General features: G+C 55.2%; 2 protein-coding genes across 12 annotated transcripts in view; one reads left to right on the top strand and one right to left on the bottom strand.

Moving 5' to 3' along the window:
- The window catches only part of DTNBP1 (dystrobrevin binding protein 1), a 132,306-nt gene extending 126,020 nt beyond the window's left edge, over nucleotides 1–6,286 (top strand). For 5 of the 6 annotated variants that reach the window (XM_042937852.1, XM_042937855.1, XM_042937854.1 and 2 more), the window contains 2 exons: nucleotides 4,656–4,799; nucleotides 5,943–6,286. In XM_042937852.1, coding sequence (XP_042793786.1) covers nucleotides 4,656–4,799; nucleotides 5,943–6,241 — 443 coding nt within the window. In that variant the 3' untranslated portion in view covers nucleotides 6,242–6,286. The remainder of the gene's footprint in view (nucleotides 1–4,655; nucleotides 4,800–5,942) is intronic. The other variant, XM_042937858.1, reaches the window with a different exon arrangement.
- A 457-nt stretch (nucleotides 6,287–6,743) lies between these two features.
- Nucleotides 6,744–15,022, bottom strand: part of JARID2 (jumonji and AT-rich interaction domain containing 2) — a 272,435-nt gene continuing 264,156 nt past the window's right edge. For all 6 annotated transcript variants that reach the window (XM_042937861.1, XM_042937859.1, XM_042937863.1 and 3 more), the window contains 2 exons: nucleotides 12,374–12,481; nucleotides 6,744–8,745 (listed from right to left, as the gene is read on the bottom strand). In XM_042937861.1, coding sequence (XP_042793795.1) covers nucleotides 8,563–8,745; nucleotides 12,374–12,481 — 291 coding nt within the window. In that variant the 3' untranslated portion in view covers nucleotides 6,744–8,562. The remainder of the gene's footprint in view (nucleotides 8,746–12,373; nucleotides 12,482–15,022) is intronic.

Genomic DNA, 15,022 nt, shown 5'->3' on the forward strand with positions numbered 1-15,022 from the left:
CACAGAGCCCGATGTAGGGCTCAAACCCATGGACTGTGAGATCATGACCCGAGCTGAAGTCGGACGCTTAACTGACTGAGCCACCCAGACGCCCCCCATTATGGGGTCTGATGCTCGTGGTATTGGCCTTTACGGATTGTCATCTGAGGCAGTCACCTTCACTCAGTCCGTGGCTTATGGATTCTAGAGAGGCCTTTGCTAAATGTGTGTTTATTTCAACGTGATCGGCTCTACCCATTTTATTGCTTATGGTTTGTCCTTTTGTGTCTTGTTCAGGAAATCCTTCCCTCCAAGTATAAGCACACAAGTAGAGCTTGGCTGTAACTCCAAGTCCTAAGAACATTCTACTGTGTTTTATTCTTAAAGTTTCAGTGTTTCCCATTTTATAGTTGGCTGTTCAGTCCACCACCAGTTCGTTTTTCTGTGTATGGGGAGGTAAGGACCCAAATTCAGTAACTTTGCCTCCACCCCAGCACTCTTTCCCCACTGTTTCTGGGTGTCTCCACTGCAGTACCCGGTGAGTCTTTTCTGGGCTCTCTTCTCTGTCTCTTTCTTCTGTTTGTCTAGCCTGGAGCCCAAACTCTACTGTCTTCATTCTTCACTAAACAGTGGCTCTCAACTGGGGGCGGTTTCGTCCCCTCGGGACATTTGGTGGAGTCCCCAGAGTTTTGCCTGCTGTGCTTGGGGGCAGGGCTGTGCTGTTTGCATCTAGCGGATAGATGCAGGGCTGCTGTCGGGCACCTGCCAATATACAGGACAGCCCTACAACGACGAATGCTCTGGTCCAGAGCGTGGACCACAGTGTGGACAAGGCTGAGAAACCTTGTCTTACAGCAGGTCTTGCTGTGTGGTGTGCTGGAGCGATTCTTACACACCCCGAAACACGTTTATGCGTTCTTTCTTGAGAGTTGCCTTGGCTGTTCTTGGCTCTTTGTACTTCTGTATAAATGTTACAGTCAGATTTGCAAGTTCTACGAAAACCCGTCCAGGCCTTGATTGCGGTTGTGTCGCTTCTGTGCCGAGGGAGCACCAGCCTCTTAGTGGTGCTGGAAGTCCACACGTGCAGTAGGCAAGCCCTCCTCCCTGATTTCCCAAGCGCTGGGTAGAAGCAGCCTCAGACACTGCGGGGGCCGAGTAATTTCTCTGTGGGAAGAGTTGCCACCTGTTTTTCTCCACTAGGTACAAAGGTTTCCTATTTCTTGTCAATTTTAACAAGTTTTCCATGGAATCTGTCCGGTTGATCTGTAGTTGTCAAATGTGTCAGCATAACGTCCATAGTATCATTCTCAGCCTTTGTGGTATTTGGGTTGAAGTTTGCTTTTCCACCCCTCTCGGATCACTAATTTGTGCTGTTCATCCTTCATGATGAGTCTTACACAGAACAGTCATTTTTAAGTGTTTTCTTAAAGACCCAACTTTTAGCTTTGTTGTTGCTATCGTGTATCTCATTAGTTTCTCTTCCTTAGTGCTGGGCATCTTCGGTGGCGGTTTTGTTTTTTGGTTTTTTTCCTTGGTTTTGGTCTAATTTGACTGGGCTTGGTTTTCAGCATTCTTGTCTGCATAAGGCATTCAAAGCTATGAACTTTTTACAAGGGTAACGTTCACCACTTTTTAACAGAATTCTACAAGTTCTGACAAGTAAGTTTCTTCCTGGGTTTTTTAGATTTTCCATTACAATTTCTTATTTGACTTGTGACCTGTTTAGAAGTGTTTTTAAATAATGCGTGAAGTTGTTTCTAGTTACCTTTTGTTCCTGATTTCTCATAAACTTCATTGTGGTTGTTGGAGAATGGGTTATTTTTTTTTTTTTAATTCAAGACTTAGAGTTTTCCTACATGTTTTCTGTGCATTTGAGGGTAAGATCCTAAACGATAGGGTTCTGTGTGTACCCGTTCCACCAAGATCATAAGTTGGGCTGTTTAAGCATTCCCTATTATTGAATTGTATAGTTTAATTATTATCAAAGAGGTGTATTAAACCATTCTTCCCAGGATTATGGATCGGTTAGACCTTCCTTGTCACTCTGCCATTCTTTAAACATCGCCACAAATTCTATGTCACACAAATTTTGAATTGTCCTCCAGGCAAACTGAAACTTTATTAAATCACTAAGTACTACTCTTTATTTCAATATTTTTGTTTTCCCTTAAAGTCTGTTTTGTTTCCTATCAATATTGCTATGTCAGGGGCACCTGGCTGGCTCGGTTAAGTGTCCGACTCGATTTTGGCTGAGGTCACGATCTCTCAAGTTGGTGAGATCAAGGCCTGTTTATCTGCCTGACAGTGTTGAGCCTGCTTAGGATTCTCTCTCTCCCTCCCCCTGCTTGCCCTCTTTCTCTCTCAAATAAACTTTAAAAAAATATTGCTAGGTCAGCTTTCTTCTTGGAGTTAATTATTTAACTACTTAAGCTTTTGTTTGTTTCTTTTAACTTAATGTCCTTATGTTTTGGGAGTGTCTCCAATAAACTAGACATAGCGAGATTTTTATCACTTTCATTCAGTCTTCTGATCTGTTAACTGGAAAATCCGACTCACCTACATTTACTGTGATTACTGACACACGGCTTCATTACTACCTTTCTTGGTACTGTTCCCTTGCCTTTTTAATCCGGTTTTGCGTTCTCTTCGGTTTTAAATCCTACTCCTGCCCTTTTCCAAAGGATGGGACAGACGGAAATGAAAGGGAGCCTGTGTCCCTTACAAAACTGCAGTCAGACCAAGGCCAACCGCCAGAAAGGCCCTGCTGACAGACCGTGGCCAGAACAGAAAACCTGCCGGTTGCCTGACTTCTGGTGGCCCGGCAGCCGCACACAAGCACCCACGGGGCCCACGACTGACCAGTGGTGGTGTCCCCTGACCAGTCAGCCTGGAGAAGCTTCGGGACGCCGCCCCGCTGGTACCCCTCGCGGTATCGAGCGTGAAGCAGCGCAGTGACTCCGCGTGGCAGTGGCCCCGGGCCTGCACCCCACCCGAGTCCACACCACGTGGCTTTCATGCCTCTACTTAAGAGGAGTCACCTCAGCTACAGTAAGCTTCGCCCTGCGAAGAACAGAAACTACATGCTTTCTTATTTTAGCGCTGGCCTTGAACAAGGTTGTGCCTAAGACGGTCAGCTCCTCCCCTCTGCTGCCGGAATGGGGTCTTACACCGCGATGGCTCTCGGCCCCCCCCCCCCCCCTCCGAGCTCCCGAGTCACCCACCTCCTGCATCCTGGGCCCGACCTCCTGGACTCTGTGCCTGTGGCGAGAGTAGGTTCGTGGTGACGAGCTGTCTGCGCTCATAGCTGATGCTCGGTCTTAAATGCCATTTAATGTTACATAATTTTAGAAATGGCATCTATCTCACCTCTTTGAACTTATTATTCCATTGTCTTCTTATATTGTTGTCGAGAAGCCGTCAATCTAATTACTTCCTTCTCTTCCCTCTCGTGCCCTCTCTCTGACGTTCCCCAGCTTCACTGCAGGTGATGTAGGAGAGGATTTCTTTCATCTGTCTTCCTTGGAATAGATTTTTGCTTCCTAAATCTGGGACGTCACATCTTCCAGCAAGTCTGGGAGAAAATCAGCCTCTTTGTCCGTGTCCCCCACCATCTCTTCTTGTCTCAGGACTGGGACGGTGCTGCGGGTTTGCATTTTCCGTCTGTTTCTGCGCCCTACGGTCTTATTCAGTCTTCCTAACTTGTTTGGCCCTAGTCCCTAACCATCGGTTTAATACCGGCCCACGGTTTTACATTTCAGTGATTAAAATGTTCCTATCTGAAAGTCGTTTGGCTGGTTTTTGATTCCATTTTTAAGGTCATTAAAATGCGTAAAGTCATTTGAATTCAGTAAAGGGTGTTACACGGAGCTCCTTTCCGCTGACCTTCGCCGGGAGTGACGGACGGGTTCCCACCGTGTGCTGTAGACTCTGGACTGGGCCGAGTTTATGTTTTTATATCCCTGTGAGACCCAGGGTGAACCAGAAATAATTTGTTTCTGCCAGGGACGGTCATGCCTGGGGTGACCAAGTCGACTGGCTCGTTGTTTTCTGGACCACAGAGGTAGCTGGAATATGGGCTCCAGACCCAGGGGCTGCCCTCCCCCAGGGCCCCGGCTGGTGGACCCCTCCTGGTATTGATGTCCTTTTGCTCCTGGGCCAGTTTTACTTTTCTCTTTCACCACAGAGAGCTCGTGCTGCCCGCTCACCAGCCTGTGGCTGCCCAGAGCTTGTCTGCTTTTCAGATCAAAGACCGGAGAGATGTCATAAGGGCAGTGACAGCTTCCCCAGGAAGCTCGATAAAGTCTGGGGGCCTCTGCAGGCAGAAGGCAAAGCTGTGTCGGCAGGGAGGTAACGAACCTCCTGCTGTGGGGATGTGGCTCTCGGGACCCTGCTCCCCGCAGCTGCGGGCTGCTTCGTGCAGAAACGGGTCGCGTTCCGCACCTGCAGGCCGAGGGCTGGGGGTGAACGAACAGCCGGAAGGGGCCGATGTAACAGCAGCCAAGACCGGTCTAGGATGGAGTCACAGGGCCCGACTCGGGTGTGTCGTTTTCTGCCTTAGAAAGTCTGGAGTAGCAGGAGAGATTTCATACCTGGAGAACATATGTGGTCAACTGATGCACTTGAAGGGTTACTGAGGGCAAAAAGGGTCATTCCTGCTCGTGCCCGTCTCTTCCCAGAGCCCATGGGCAGCATGTCGTCCATGGAGGTGAACATCGACATGCTGGAGCAGATGGACCTCATGGACGTGTCTGACCAGGAGGCCCTGGACGTCTTCTTGAACTCCGGCAGCGAAGACCCCGCTCTGCCGTCTCCGGCCGCAGGTGGGGGCGACAGCCTGGCGCGACGTCTGTCACGCGTCTGCCAGCTCCCTCCGGAGGGAGGATCCCGGACGCCCGGGGCCAGTCTCTAAGTTCTGCCTCTTGTGCCGCCACTTGTGGGCTCACGGCGGCGGGGAGGGGGGCTCTGGTTGATCCGTGGTGAACCTCTCCCAGCTTGTGATGCTCGGCCCAGATTCGTCCAGGGACCGCGCAGTCGGACCCGGGTCGTCCTTCTTCCTCGGGCTCAAAAGGCCTCTGGGGGTCAGGCTGTAAGGCCTGGAGCTTGGGGCTCACCCTCAGCAACCCCCCCCCCCCCATGCTGCCCTTCCCCCCCCCCCCCTCCTCCACAGGTGGTCGCTTGACCTTTTGCTCAGCTTGGGCGGATAGTTTAAGAGTTAAGTCGCCACCCTTCGGGCACTTGATCTCCATTTACTGCCTTCCCCAAATTGCGATTCATGGAAGTCCAGTAGAAATTTTCCAAGGCCCCCTCTACCCCGCCCGATTTAAGTCTGGGACGAGCCCTGCAAGGTGGGGGCAGGGCTGTCTCATATGCACATCCTTGCTAAGAAAGCACTTCTGTTCTTCCACAGGCGCAAAAAGGGAAAGGCTCAGACCAGGGTCCCGGTGCTACTAGGCCCCCTTCCTCCGAAGCCCACCTCCAGTTTTCTTGTCCACTTGTGTCTCCTCTACCTTCTCCCCGAGGCAGCGCTCTCCCCCTCCCCGCCGTCGGGGGAGGGGGGGGGGGGGCTGGGGCAGGGCAGTCCTGAGAGTGCCTGGCGCTTTCCCGGAGTCAGGGACAGACAGACTGGGGTTTAGGACCTTCTTCAGTTTCCCTGAACTTGGAGAACTGCTACAAGATCAGTGAGACCGGCGCCCAGAGAAAAACTCCCCGAATTACTCGCCAGGACATGTCCTGATGGCCGAGGTTCCTGGGCTGCTCCTCAAAGCAAGGCGGCCTGTGCTTCCGGCGGTTTCTCTCAGAAGCCACCCCGGACGGTTGGAGGGTCCCTGGCGCCACCTGCCCTCGTGGAGACAGGCAGCCGGGTTCTGCGGCCCCCGGAACCAACGCCGCCCGCCCCTTCTGTTCCGCGCGCGTCGGGGGGCCGGGTGAGGGGGGAGGTGTCTCCAGCACAACTCCCGTGGCAGCTTCTCTGTTGTGTTTGCAGGGCCCGAAGCGGGCGGCGGGCCGATCGAAGTCACCCTCCAGGTTCCCAGGCCCTCCGCGTCGCGAGCCGAGCCGCCGTCCTCGCCGTCCGCGCAGGCCCCTGGCGACGGCGGAGAGTCCCCCGTCGTCCAGTCCGACGAGGAGGGAGTGGAGGTGGACACGGCCCTCGCCACCCTGCACACCGACGACAGCGACTCGTAGGTGCGCGCGCCCCGCCCTGGAGGCAGGTGCCGTCCCCGAGGCTCCTGGTCGTGACGCAGTTGCCGCCGCCGGCGCGTGAGGCCCTGACTGTACAAACCGCTGACAATAAAGCTTGCGGACTTCACCCCGACAGGGTACAAAGCCAGTTTGTGCGGAAGGGCTTCGAATTCCAATTTGTGCAGCAGGGAGGGTGTCCACACGGGCCGTCCCCGCGATCCTGAGCCCTTCCTCCCGAGCGTGGCCGTAGCCGGCCCCCCAAACGGCCACCGCACACGGTCCGCTCCACCGCTCCCTCCTTCCTCCTGCTGAGGAGCGGGTCGCACGCGGGGTCCCCTTCGCCACCACTGGTAGCCCGGCGCCTAGTGAGGGAGGGCGGCCCGGCCTGCTGTCGCGTCCCACGACGTGCCACTAGCCGGCGGGCGCAGGGAGCGAGCGCCAAGCCGCATCCCTGGGGCCTAAGCGACGGGGTTTCCGAGAACCACCTGCGGACAGAATTGGGGGGCGGGGGGGGGGCGGTAAACTCGCCGCCGCAGGGGGGAGTCGCAGCCCTCTGCCCGTTCACCGGAAAACAGAGACCAATCTCAAAAAAACTTCGTTTTTATTATTAAACCTTGTAGTACAAACCTGAAAAGTAAACAAAAAACTGGCAATAAACAACATGAAGTCTTCCCTCCCGCGGGAGGAGTGCAGAGCAGCGCTAATAAATTAAATGTCAAACTGTAAGCCATAGGCAGAAGTTTACTGTCAAAAAGAGGGAAAGTACACAGCAAGGCCATAAAAACCGGACAACCACATCGGAAAACACGTGACTCTGTTTATGTAATTGTTAAATATTCCAAAAACAGTTCAGTCTTCTGCAACAACAACGACAAAGTGTATCACAGGACGCTCCCGACAGTCCCACTGGCAAGCTCAGTGCATACGAGTAGCTACGGGCTCGATGGCTCCAATTACGAAACAAAGGACAGCTCGTGAAAACAGTTCCCTTTTTTATTCCACACGTACTGTACACACAACCGGAGAAGGGCAACAGCTACTCCATTATTATTTTGTTGTTGTCGTTCAGTGATGTAAGCAGCACTTATAAATGTTACAAGAAAAACCCTGTAAGCATCCAATCCACCCGATGAAGAAACGGAAACGTAAGGCTTTTCTTCATCTTGTCCTCGCACCCTCCCCACCCCCCACCGAGAAAAAGGCTCAAGTATTTAAAACAATTTACAGGCGTATGTACAAAAGGGACGGGATTCTTTTTTTTTCTTTTTTCTTTTTTTTTTTGTTACAACATGAAGAGAAAAAATAGACAAGATGAGCGCAAATGCATTTTCACATTCAGAAAGAACTGCAGACCTCCTAGTGGCTCTAAGTGTGACCGTCGACGAAACGAGTTTAGAAAGAAAGATTAATGCTGACTTGTGAAGGTGTAAACCAAGCAGTGACATGAAGACGGAATGTTAGATTGCACGTCTAGGACAAAGAAGCACTTTCGGCTTCGATCACTTTTTTTTCCTTTTTTGTTTTTTTGTGGTTTTTTTTTTTTCTTAAGGATGCTATTGAAGGGTTTTTTGATAAAGTAGCCAACAGCACCAAAAAATAACAGAATGGATTTCCTAATGAAATCAGGCACAGGTTTCCCTCACGTGACCCCTCCAAGGCAGGCAGTCTGCTTTCTTCTCTCGCTCTCCTCTTTCCCTTAAACAGATGCATAGAGATGTGCTGGTAAAGAGAACCTCGTCGTCCGCTTCCGCATTTTGCCTCGGGTTAGGAAACAACGTCCGCCTTCAGCTGCCATAACCGCCCAAAGAAACAAAATGGGGGTTCTCCGGTTTTAAAAATTACAAACTCATTTTGCACATGACAGAAGAAAAGACAGCCAAAGTAAAGCCATTTCTTTTCAAGTTTTGTGTGTGTGTGTGTGTGTGTGTGTGTGTGTCTCCTATCCCTTTTCCTCTCTAGAAAAATCTGCTCACATGACTGGTTTTTTAAAATTTGTTCTCCAAACTTCACCCTCTTCGAAAATGGGTTAAAAAAGCCTTTTTTCCCCCCAAGTTACCAAAAAAAACCAAAACAAAAACAAAAAACAAAAAAACCAAAACAAAACAAAAAACCAAAAAGGCTTTTTTCAGCCACAGGGGCGATACAAATTAATACAGCCCCCTCAAGGGTTTTTAAAACAGTGAATATACGGCAGTTTCCAAAATCTGACTGCAGTATCTAGGTATTCTAAGTACAAAAAAAAGTTCAACAGTTTAATGCTAAAACAAAATTAGTTCTCTAAAACCAGAAGAAAATCTTCTTTAGAGCTAGTGCAAAGACAGCTTGTATCCTACAGCAAGTACTCCAAACTAGAATATCATAATTACAAAAAAATATATATCGATCGACACGGTGTTGGCATCTTCACGACGAGCTCGAAGCACTTCGGGGGGAACCGGAGGAGGAAAGCCGGGGTGGCGGCACGTCCACGGTCGCCCTCTTGCGGGGCCCTCTTTTCGGTGTGGGTTTGCCGAGACGGTTCTCGATGCTGCCGTTCTTACCAGACACTTTGCCGCAGATCTGATTGACCAGACTGATGATCTGCTCCTGTTTCCGGGCGAGAGGAAGACAATTAACAGACCAGAAGCACGCGATCCCAGACCCCTCCCGGGGTGACGCTCACCACCACAGCACAGGACAGGGGGGCCGCGGAGTGCTGCCCCGCGGAGGCGGTTCACAAACCAGGCAGAACGATCCTTGAGAACCAGGCCCCTAACCTGGCCCCTAAAGCGGGCCCTTTGCTTCTCACAGACACGCCTGCCACTTCATGGCCCGGAGGGATGAGGGGCAGAGCACCTGCCCCAACGCGCGTCCTAGCCTCCGAGCCCCCGAGCCCCCGCCACGGCACCGCCCCGCGGCTGGCAGGGTCACTGAAATCCCTGAAGTCCCACAACTGTACCCAGTACGTTGTTTTCTACACGCATCTCGCGTGTAACGTGTCCCTCGCCCCGGAGCCTGGGCCACCCAAACGGCAAGAGCGGGTCACCGTCCCGCGGCCACACGACCCAGCCACCCGGCAGACGGGCTCCGTGCGCGGACAGGGTAACGGGGCTGCCTGCACGCGAGGCTCACGGGGGCGTCCCGGAGGCTTCTTGCCCCGAAGAGGCCAAGTGCCTAGGGCGGTGTCATTCCAGCTGCCCGGGCACTCGAGCCTTCCTTCACCTGGCCTTGCAGATAAATACACGTGTCTACTTCTGGATATTTCTGGCACCCCCTCCTCTCAGCGAAGGGGAGATGATTAACAAGCATCCTTGAAGTCAATCAAGGGAACCATTCTGCTGTCGGCATCAAGTATGTATTTGTAACCTCAACACCACTCAGAACCATGCAGTTTTACGAGAAACCATGGGGGGAAATACCAAAATGGCATATGGCCAGACCTTTCAGAAGCACCTGCTCTGGACCAGGATCAGAGGGAACCATGGGGACACAGGTGGGGGCGAGGGGGGGGAGGGGGGATTGCTTATCCTTCACTCAAAGGCCTAGGGTTCGCCTGAGTCCGAAGCTGGCCCTCCCGCAACAGGAGCCTCTCCTCACGGAAATGGAAGGTGTTAAAGGCGAAGAAGTGAAAACCGTGTGGGAAGAAAGTGAAAAGCACCCTAGAAGCAACAGGGCCGCCCGTTTGCGCAAACGCGGTCTGTGGCCATTTTTTCAAGCACTTATGATAAACTTGCTAAACGAAGGTAAATAGATGAGCTGCTTTAAAACCTGTGGCTTAAGCTTTCGGGGCACCACGGGCCGGGCAGGGCCCTGCCTGTGCCCTGTGGCTCCCTCGGCCGGCCCGGGGGGCTCAGACCCGGGATCTGTGTGCCCCAAATACCGGGCCTTCCAACCAGAGCTGCGGTGCCCTCATGAGGCATTTCTGAAACCCAGCCAAGAACCAGAAATTACAGAGTTAAAAAGCACACAGCTTAAAGAAGGAGCGGATTCAGATTCTCATTTACTAAAATTAGTCCAATGACAAAGTAGGCGGCTTCTACGCCCTTTTCTCTTACTCATCAAAGTGATGAAGCTTCACACAGACCCTACAGACGGGATTCTCTGTCCCATATTCCGGTCACAAAAGACAATGGGCTACAGATGGAAGAACCCAAATTTTGTAGAGCCTGAAACCCTGAGGGCGAAGCCCCCCAGCATGTGGGCAGCACCCCGCGGGCTGACCGTGCTGTTCTGACTCCCCGCTGAGGGTGTCTTTGTCGCGGGCTCTGACGTCCGCGGGTACAGCAGAGCAGCAGGGCGCGCAGGGCGGTTATGCCTTCACCGACGCACACCCTAAAAGCCAGGCCCGGATCTATTCTCAGCTCAAGCTTCTTCTGCCAAAGTCTTATTTCCCCGACCGACCCGCAGCCTGAGCCCCCACAGATGCGCCACCACGCCCTCCAGAGTCCTGCCCGGAGCAGAGACGTGTGACACCAGGCGTGGTCACCTCACCCAGGACCCACCCCCACTGAGATCTGGGTGCGGGGGCCTGCGGGACAGAGGGGCCCTTGGCAGATACAGCCCTGGGGGCCGGGCCCTGCTGGGGGCCGGGGGCGGGGCCCTGCTGGGGGCCGGGGAGGGCCTGGTGCAAGGGTGTGTGCAGCCGCCCAGGGTAGGGGACACAGCACCACAGTGATCTGAAGGGTGACCACCCCACCCCACCCCCGCCAAGAAATGTTCCGGGTCAGTCAAGACGTGAGACACGTCCTCCAGTCGCCGCGCAAGCGACTGCCCAGCAGCCCAAAGCATTCATGCTGGACGTGCCAGGAAGTCACCGAGGCGCGGGCCCGCTGCTCGCTGCGGGGACAGCCCTGGCCCAGTGGCACCCGCTCTCCGTGCCGGCTAACAGACACCGCCAACCGAGCGCGCGAGGGCTTCGGATGGAGTCTGCCTCTGCAGACGACCGGGGACTCAGCGCGACAGGGGCCATCAGGGGACCGTGAGGCGCGACGCCCCAGACCAGAGCGGAAGCACAGAAGTGGCGAGAACTGGCTGGACTGGCACTTATACAAAGCTGGAACGGGATCTGGGGAGCTGGATGCAGAAAGACAAGACTTCATGTTTCAGCCCGGGGCCCTTGGGTGAGGACCCAGAGCCGCCCCCTGGCCTCGTGCGCGGCAGCCCCGCCGGGAGCCCGGCAGTGGCTTGTGTCAGATGCTCCGCGTTCTTGACCTGATGTCGGTTACACGGGAGTTTCTATGGAGATGAAAGACGCCGGGCACAGTCTGCAGCACTTCCAGGAGTGACCCAAGGCGTCCACGCCCCCACGCACCCCCTGCCCCCACCCTAGCCCCGGGCAGATGGCGCAGTCACGAGGGTCATCGGCGCCAGGTGTCGGTCACCAGTGCAGCGGGACTCTCGGCAGACCCCGACTCCTCCTCGCACTGACCCCCACCCTGGTGGCTGCGCGCTGTGGGGGTGACCGCGGCAGGCAAAGTGCACGGCTATGGGAGGTGGTGGCCGAGGGGGCTCTGCAGGGCTGCAGCGAGGAAGGCTGTCTGGCCCTGGCCCCAGAACCCTAGAATCGGGCTTTTCCGGGAAAACCAGAGACAGCCTTGGCTCTGAGGCCCCTGAAGTGGCCAATACCGCTCACAGGGGGCCCCCCGGCCCGGAGAGAAGGGAGACAAGGCCCTGATCTTCCTGTGCTGTCCGCACCATGACCTGTCCTTCCCTTCCCCACCGACCCCCCCCCCGCACCGCCGGCTGCATCTGTCCCGTGATGGACATGCACAGGTGGCCCACCTTGCCCCTGGATCTGGACCCTACCGGGAGGGGACAGCACAGTCCCTCATTTCCTCAGCAGCCTAGCCAACCAGTGGGGCCAGCACCCAGATCCCGCCCTCGTAAACGGAGGCCCTGGCGGCCACTGGTGCTGGCAGAGACGCTGTAGGGGAGAGATGGGCCAGGCTCCCGTGCAGGGGGAGGTGGGCCAGGGGTCCCCATTAACTGGAAGAAGAAAACCGAGATAGAACGAAGTTTGTGGAAGTAAAGAAATCTCCCCGGTGTTAGTTCCTAGGGCTCCCCAGGTCGGATCGGACACAGGCTGGACCCCCACCCCACCCCCACTTTCTGTGGAGTCAGGCCGTCCAGACAGGGGCCCAGCACCACACTGGGTGCCCTCGGCCTCCGTTCACACCAGCTGTTCACCTCTGTGGAAAAGCCGAGCAGGGCACAGGTCCCCCCAGTGCGGACTGACCTCATCGTAGCGGTACATCAGCTTCAGCCCTCGACAGGACTTCTGCTTCTCCACGTGGCGCAGAGCACACTCCAGGCAGAAAACCACGTTCTCGTTCTCCTGCACGACCTGTGGGAACAGCGGCGGCCGGTCCTGAGGTGCAGAAGCCATCGGGCCCCCCCCACCCCCCCGAGGGAGCAGGGGCAACTCAGGGAGGCCCGACCCCGGCTAAAGTCCCCTCCCGATCTCTGCTGCCCCTTCCCAGGAGGGGTTCTCGCCAGCGACAGGCTGGAGGAGACAGGATGAGACCGTGGTGCCGCTGATAAGCTCTCAGGCACTGGGCCTTCCGGGACCTTGTGCACACAAACCACCTGGGGAGAAGATGTGGCAGGGTGACCGGGAAACGCACCCCGAACATTTCAGCGGCGCGATCGATTCTGCTGGTTACCCAGAGGCCGCCCCCCGCACGCCCCTGGGGGACCCGATGCCTCTGTCCGAACCTGCCCCGAAACTCCAACTGCCTCCTGGGTGATCTGCAAGCCGGACAGGCCCCGACCCCCTGCCAGCCCGTGGGAAAGCCTCTGGCAGCGGGAAGCGCACACCAGGGCCTGGGGCCCAGGGTCCCCGTAGGCAGCACAGGGCCTGATCCGCCACAGACATGAAGATTTGGGGGTGGGGAGGGTGCAGAGGGACAGCTGGTTTGCATGGGGGCCCTCCCCCTGTCCCCGTCCCCCCCAACTTCTAGTCCTGGTCTCATTTAGAAGGAAATTCGGGAAAATGCTGCCTTCACACACAAGACGCGAGAGGTTCACAGGCCTTTTCATGAAGACTGAGGAGAAACAGCCAGCCGCGGGAGTAAGGAACTGACACTTAAGGGAAGAAACCCATCGCCTTTTAAAGACACTCAGGCTCAGGACAGGAATAAGCAAAAAGAGGAAACCGTAAACAAAAATACAATCTTATTACCAATCCAAGCACTGAAAGTTGTGAATCAAAATAAAATCTCAATTTTTACCTATGAATTCAGGATGATACAAGCTTTCTTTTCTAAGTAACTTAATAAAGTTTTTTATTTATGTGAGAGAGAGAGAGAGAAAGCAAGCGTGAGCAGGGGAGGGGGCAGAGAGAAGAGAGAAAAAGGAGACAGGATCCCAAGCAGGCTCCACATGGTCAGCACAGAGCCCTACTTGGGACTCGAACTCAGAAACCGTGAGACCATGACCTGAGCCGAAAGCGAGAATCAGATGCTTACGGAGGCAGTGCAACGTTGGCTTTCTTAAAACAACAGTCAGGCTGCTAGGAAATGCCTAGTGACAGCCTGAAAACAAACCCACGGGAACAGGCCAGTGCCCCGCACGGAGGTCGTGACAGTGCTGTTCATGGTCGTGGGAAGTAACGGGACACTTTCCCACGGGAGTAACTCCGTTCCAACACAAGAGGGACGCCCACGGGACTATGTGGCTTTTATGAGCCAAGCTCACAAAGCATTTTTAAGACCCGGGGAAATGCTTATGCTTTTCTCTCAGAGAGCATGGCTCTTGATTTTCTCTCTTTAGAAACGCCTTGGAAAAGAAAGACTAAGGCGGAAGAAAACACAGATCTTGCTGGACTTCTAAGAGGGCTACACCCGGATCGAGCCGCTGAGAGCTGAAAACCTCCTAAAGCTGAAACTGCACGTTAGGCAGCTAACCTCCCGGACAGCACAGCTCGGCCGGGCCCCCCTGACGCGTGCTCCCGACAGCAGTCTACGCCGGGCCAAGTCCCGCAGCACAAAGCCTGTGTGACAAGACAGGCTGACTGTCCCGTGTGACTGCTTAAACGCCGTGCTGAACGTGAGGCCAGAAGGGCTGCATGGGGCAGAGCGGTTGCGAGAGAATCGGCCATTCAGCCTCGTGACTGCAGAGCTGGCTGGGAGCCGCGGTCACCGCTGCTCTGCGTCACACGGGGGACCCCGTGGCACATCGCGGGGGGGTGAGGGCGCGGCTGTAAAGTAAAAATCCGAGTACAGTTTCCACTAAATGCCTACCAGCTTTGGACCATCGTAAAGTGGAAACGTCCTAGGTTGGGAAGCATCCGTGTGCACGTGTGTGGCCGCTGTGGATGCCATTCTACCCCCCTCCCCCCACTCCCCGCGCCCCCAATCAGGTAAGTCCTAACGCCCAGTACCTCAGAATGGGACTGTATTTGGAGGCGGGGCCCAGAACGAGGCAACTGGGGTCAAATGAGGTCACAGGGAGGGTCCGGTCCAAGTGGGACTAGTGTCCTTACAAGAAGGGGTTAAGACCTAGACCCTCCGGGTGAGGGGTGAGGGGTGAGGGGTGAGGGGTGGGGGAGGGCACACGTGACGAAGACCCGGGGAGACTGTGGCCATCTGCTCGCCAAGGACCCAGAGGCCTCGGACGAAACCCACACTACCGCCTCCCGGAGCCCAGACTCGCGGCCTCGAGAGCTGGGAGGGGAGGGAAGGGACGGTCGTCCAAGCCCCCCGCGTGCGGTGCGGACTAACACGGTTCTCCCCTTCTCTCAGCCTTCGGACTCCATGGGAGCAGCTGGGGGTCCCCCACCTCTGCAGGGCACCCGGCCGAGGGCTGGGGGACACGGGGTGAGGCGGCGTCCTCCAGGCACGAGGCCAGGAGGGGGACGGGTGTGCCTGATGCCCCGTGCCTCGGC

The sequence above is a fragment of the Panthera leo genome, chromosome B2 (assembly GCF_018350215.1).
Source record: "Panthera leo isolate Ple1 chromosome B2, P.leo_Ple1_pat1.1, whole genome shotgun sequence".
NCBI lineage: Eukaryota > Metazoa > Chordata > Mammalia > Carnivora > Felidae > Panthera > Panthera leo.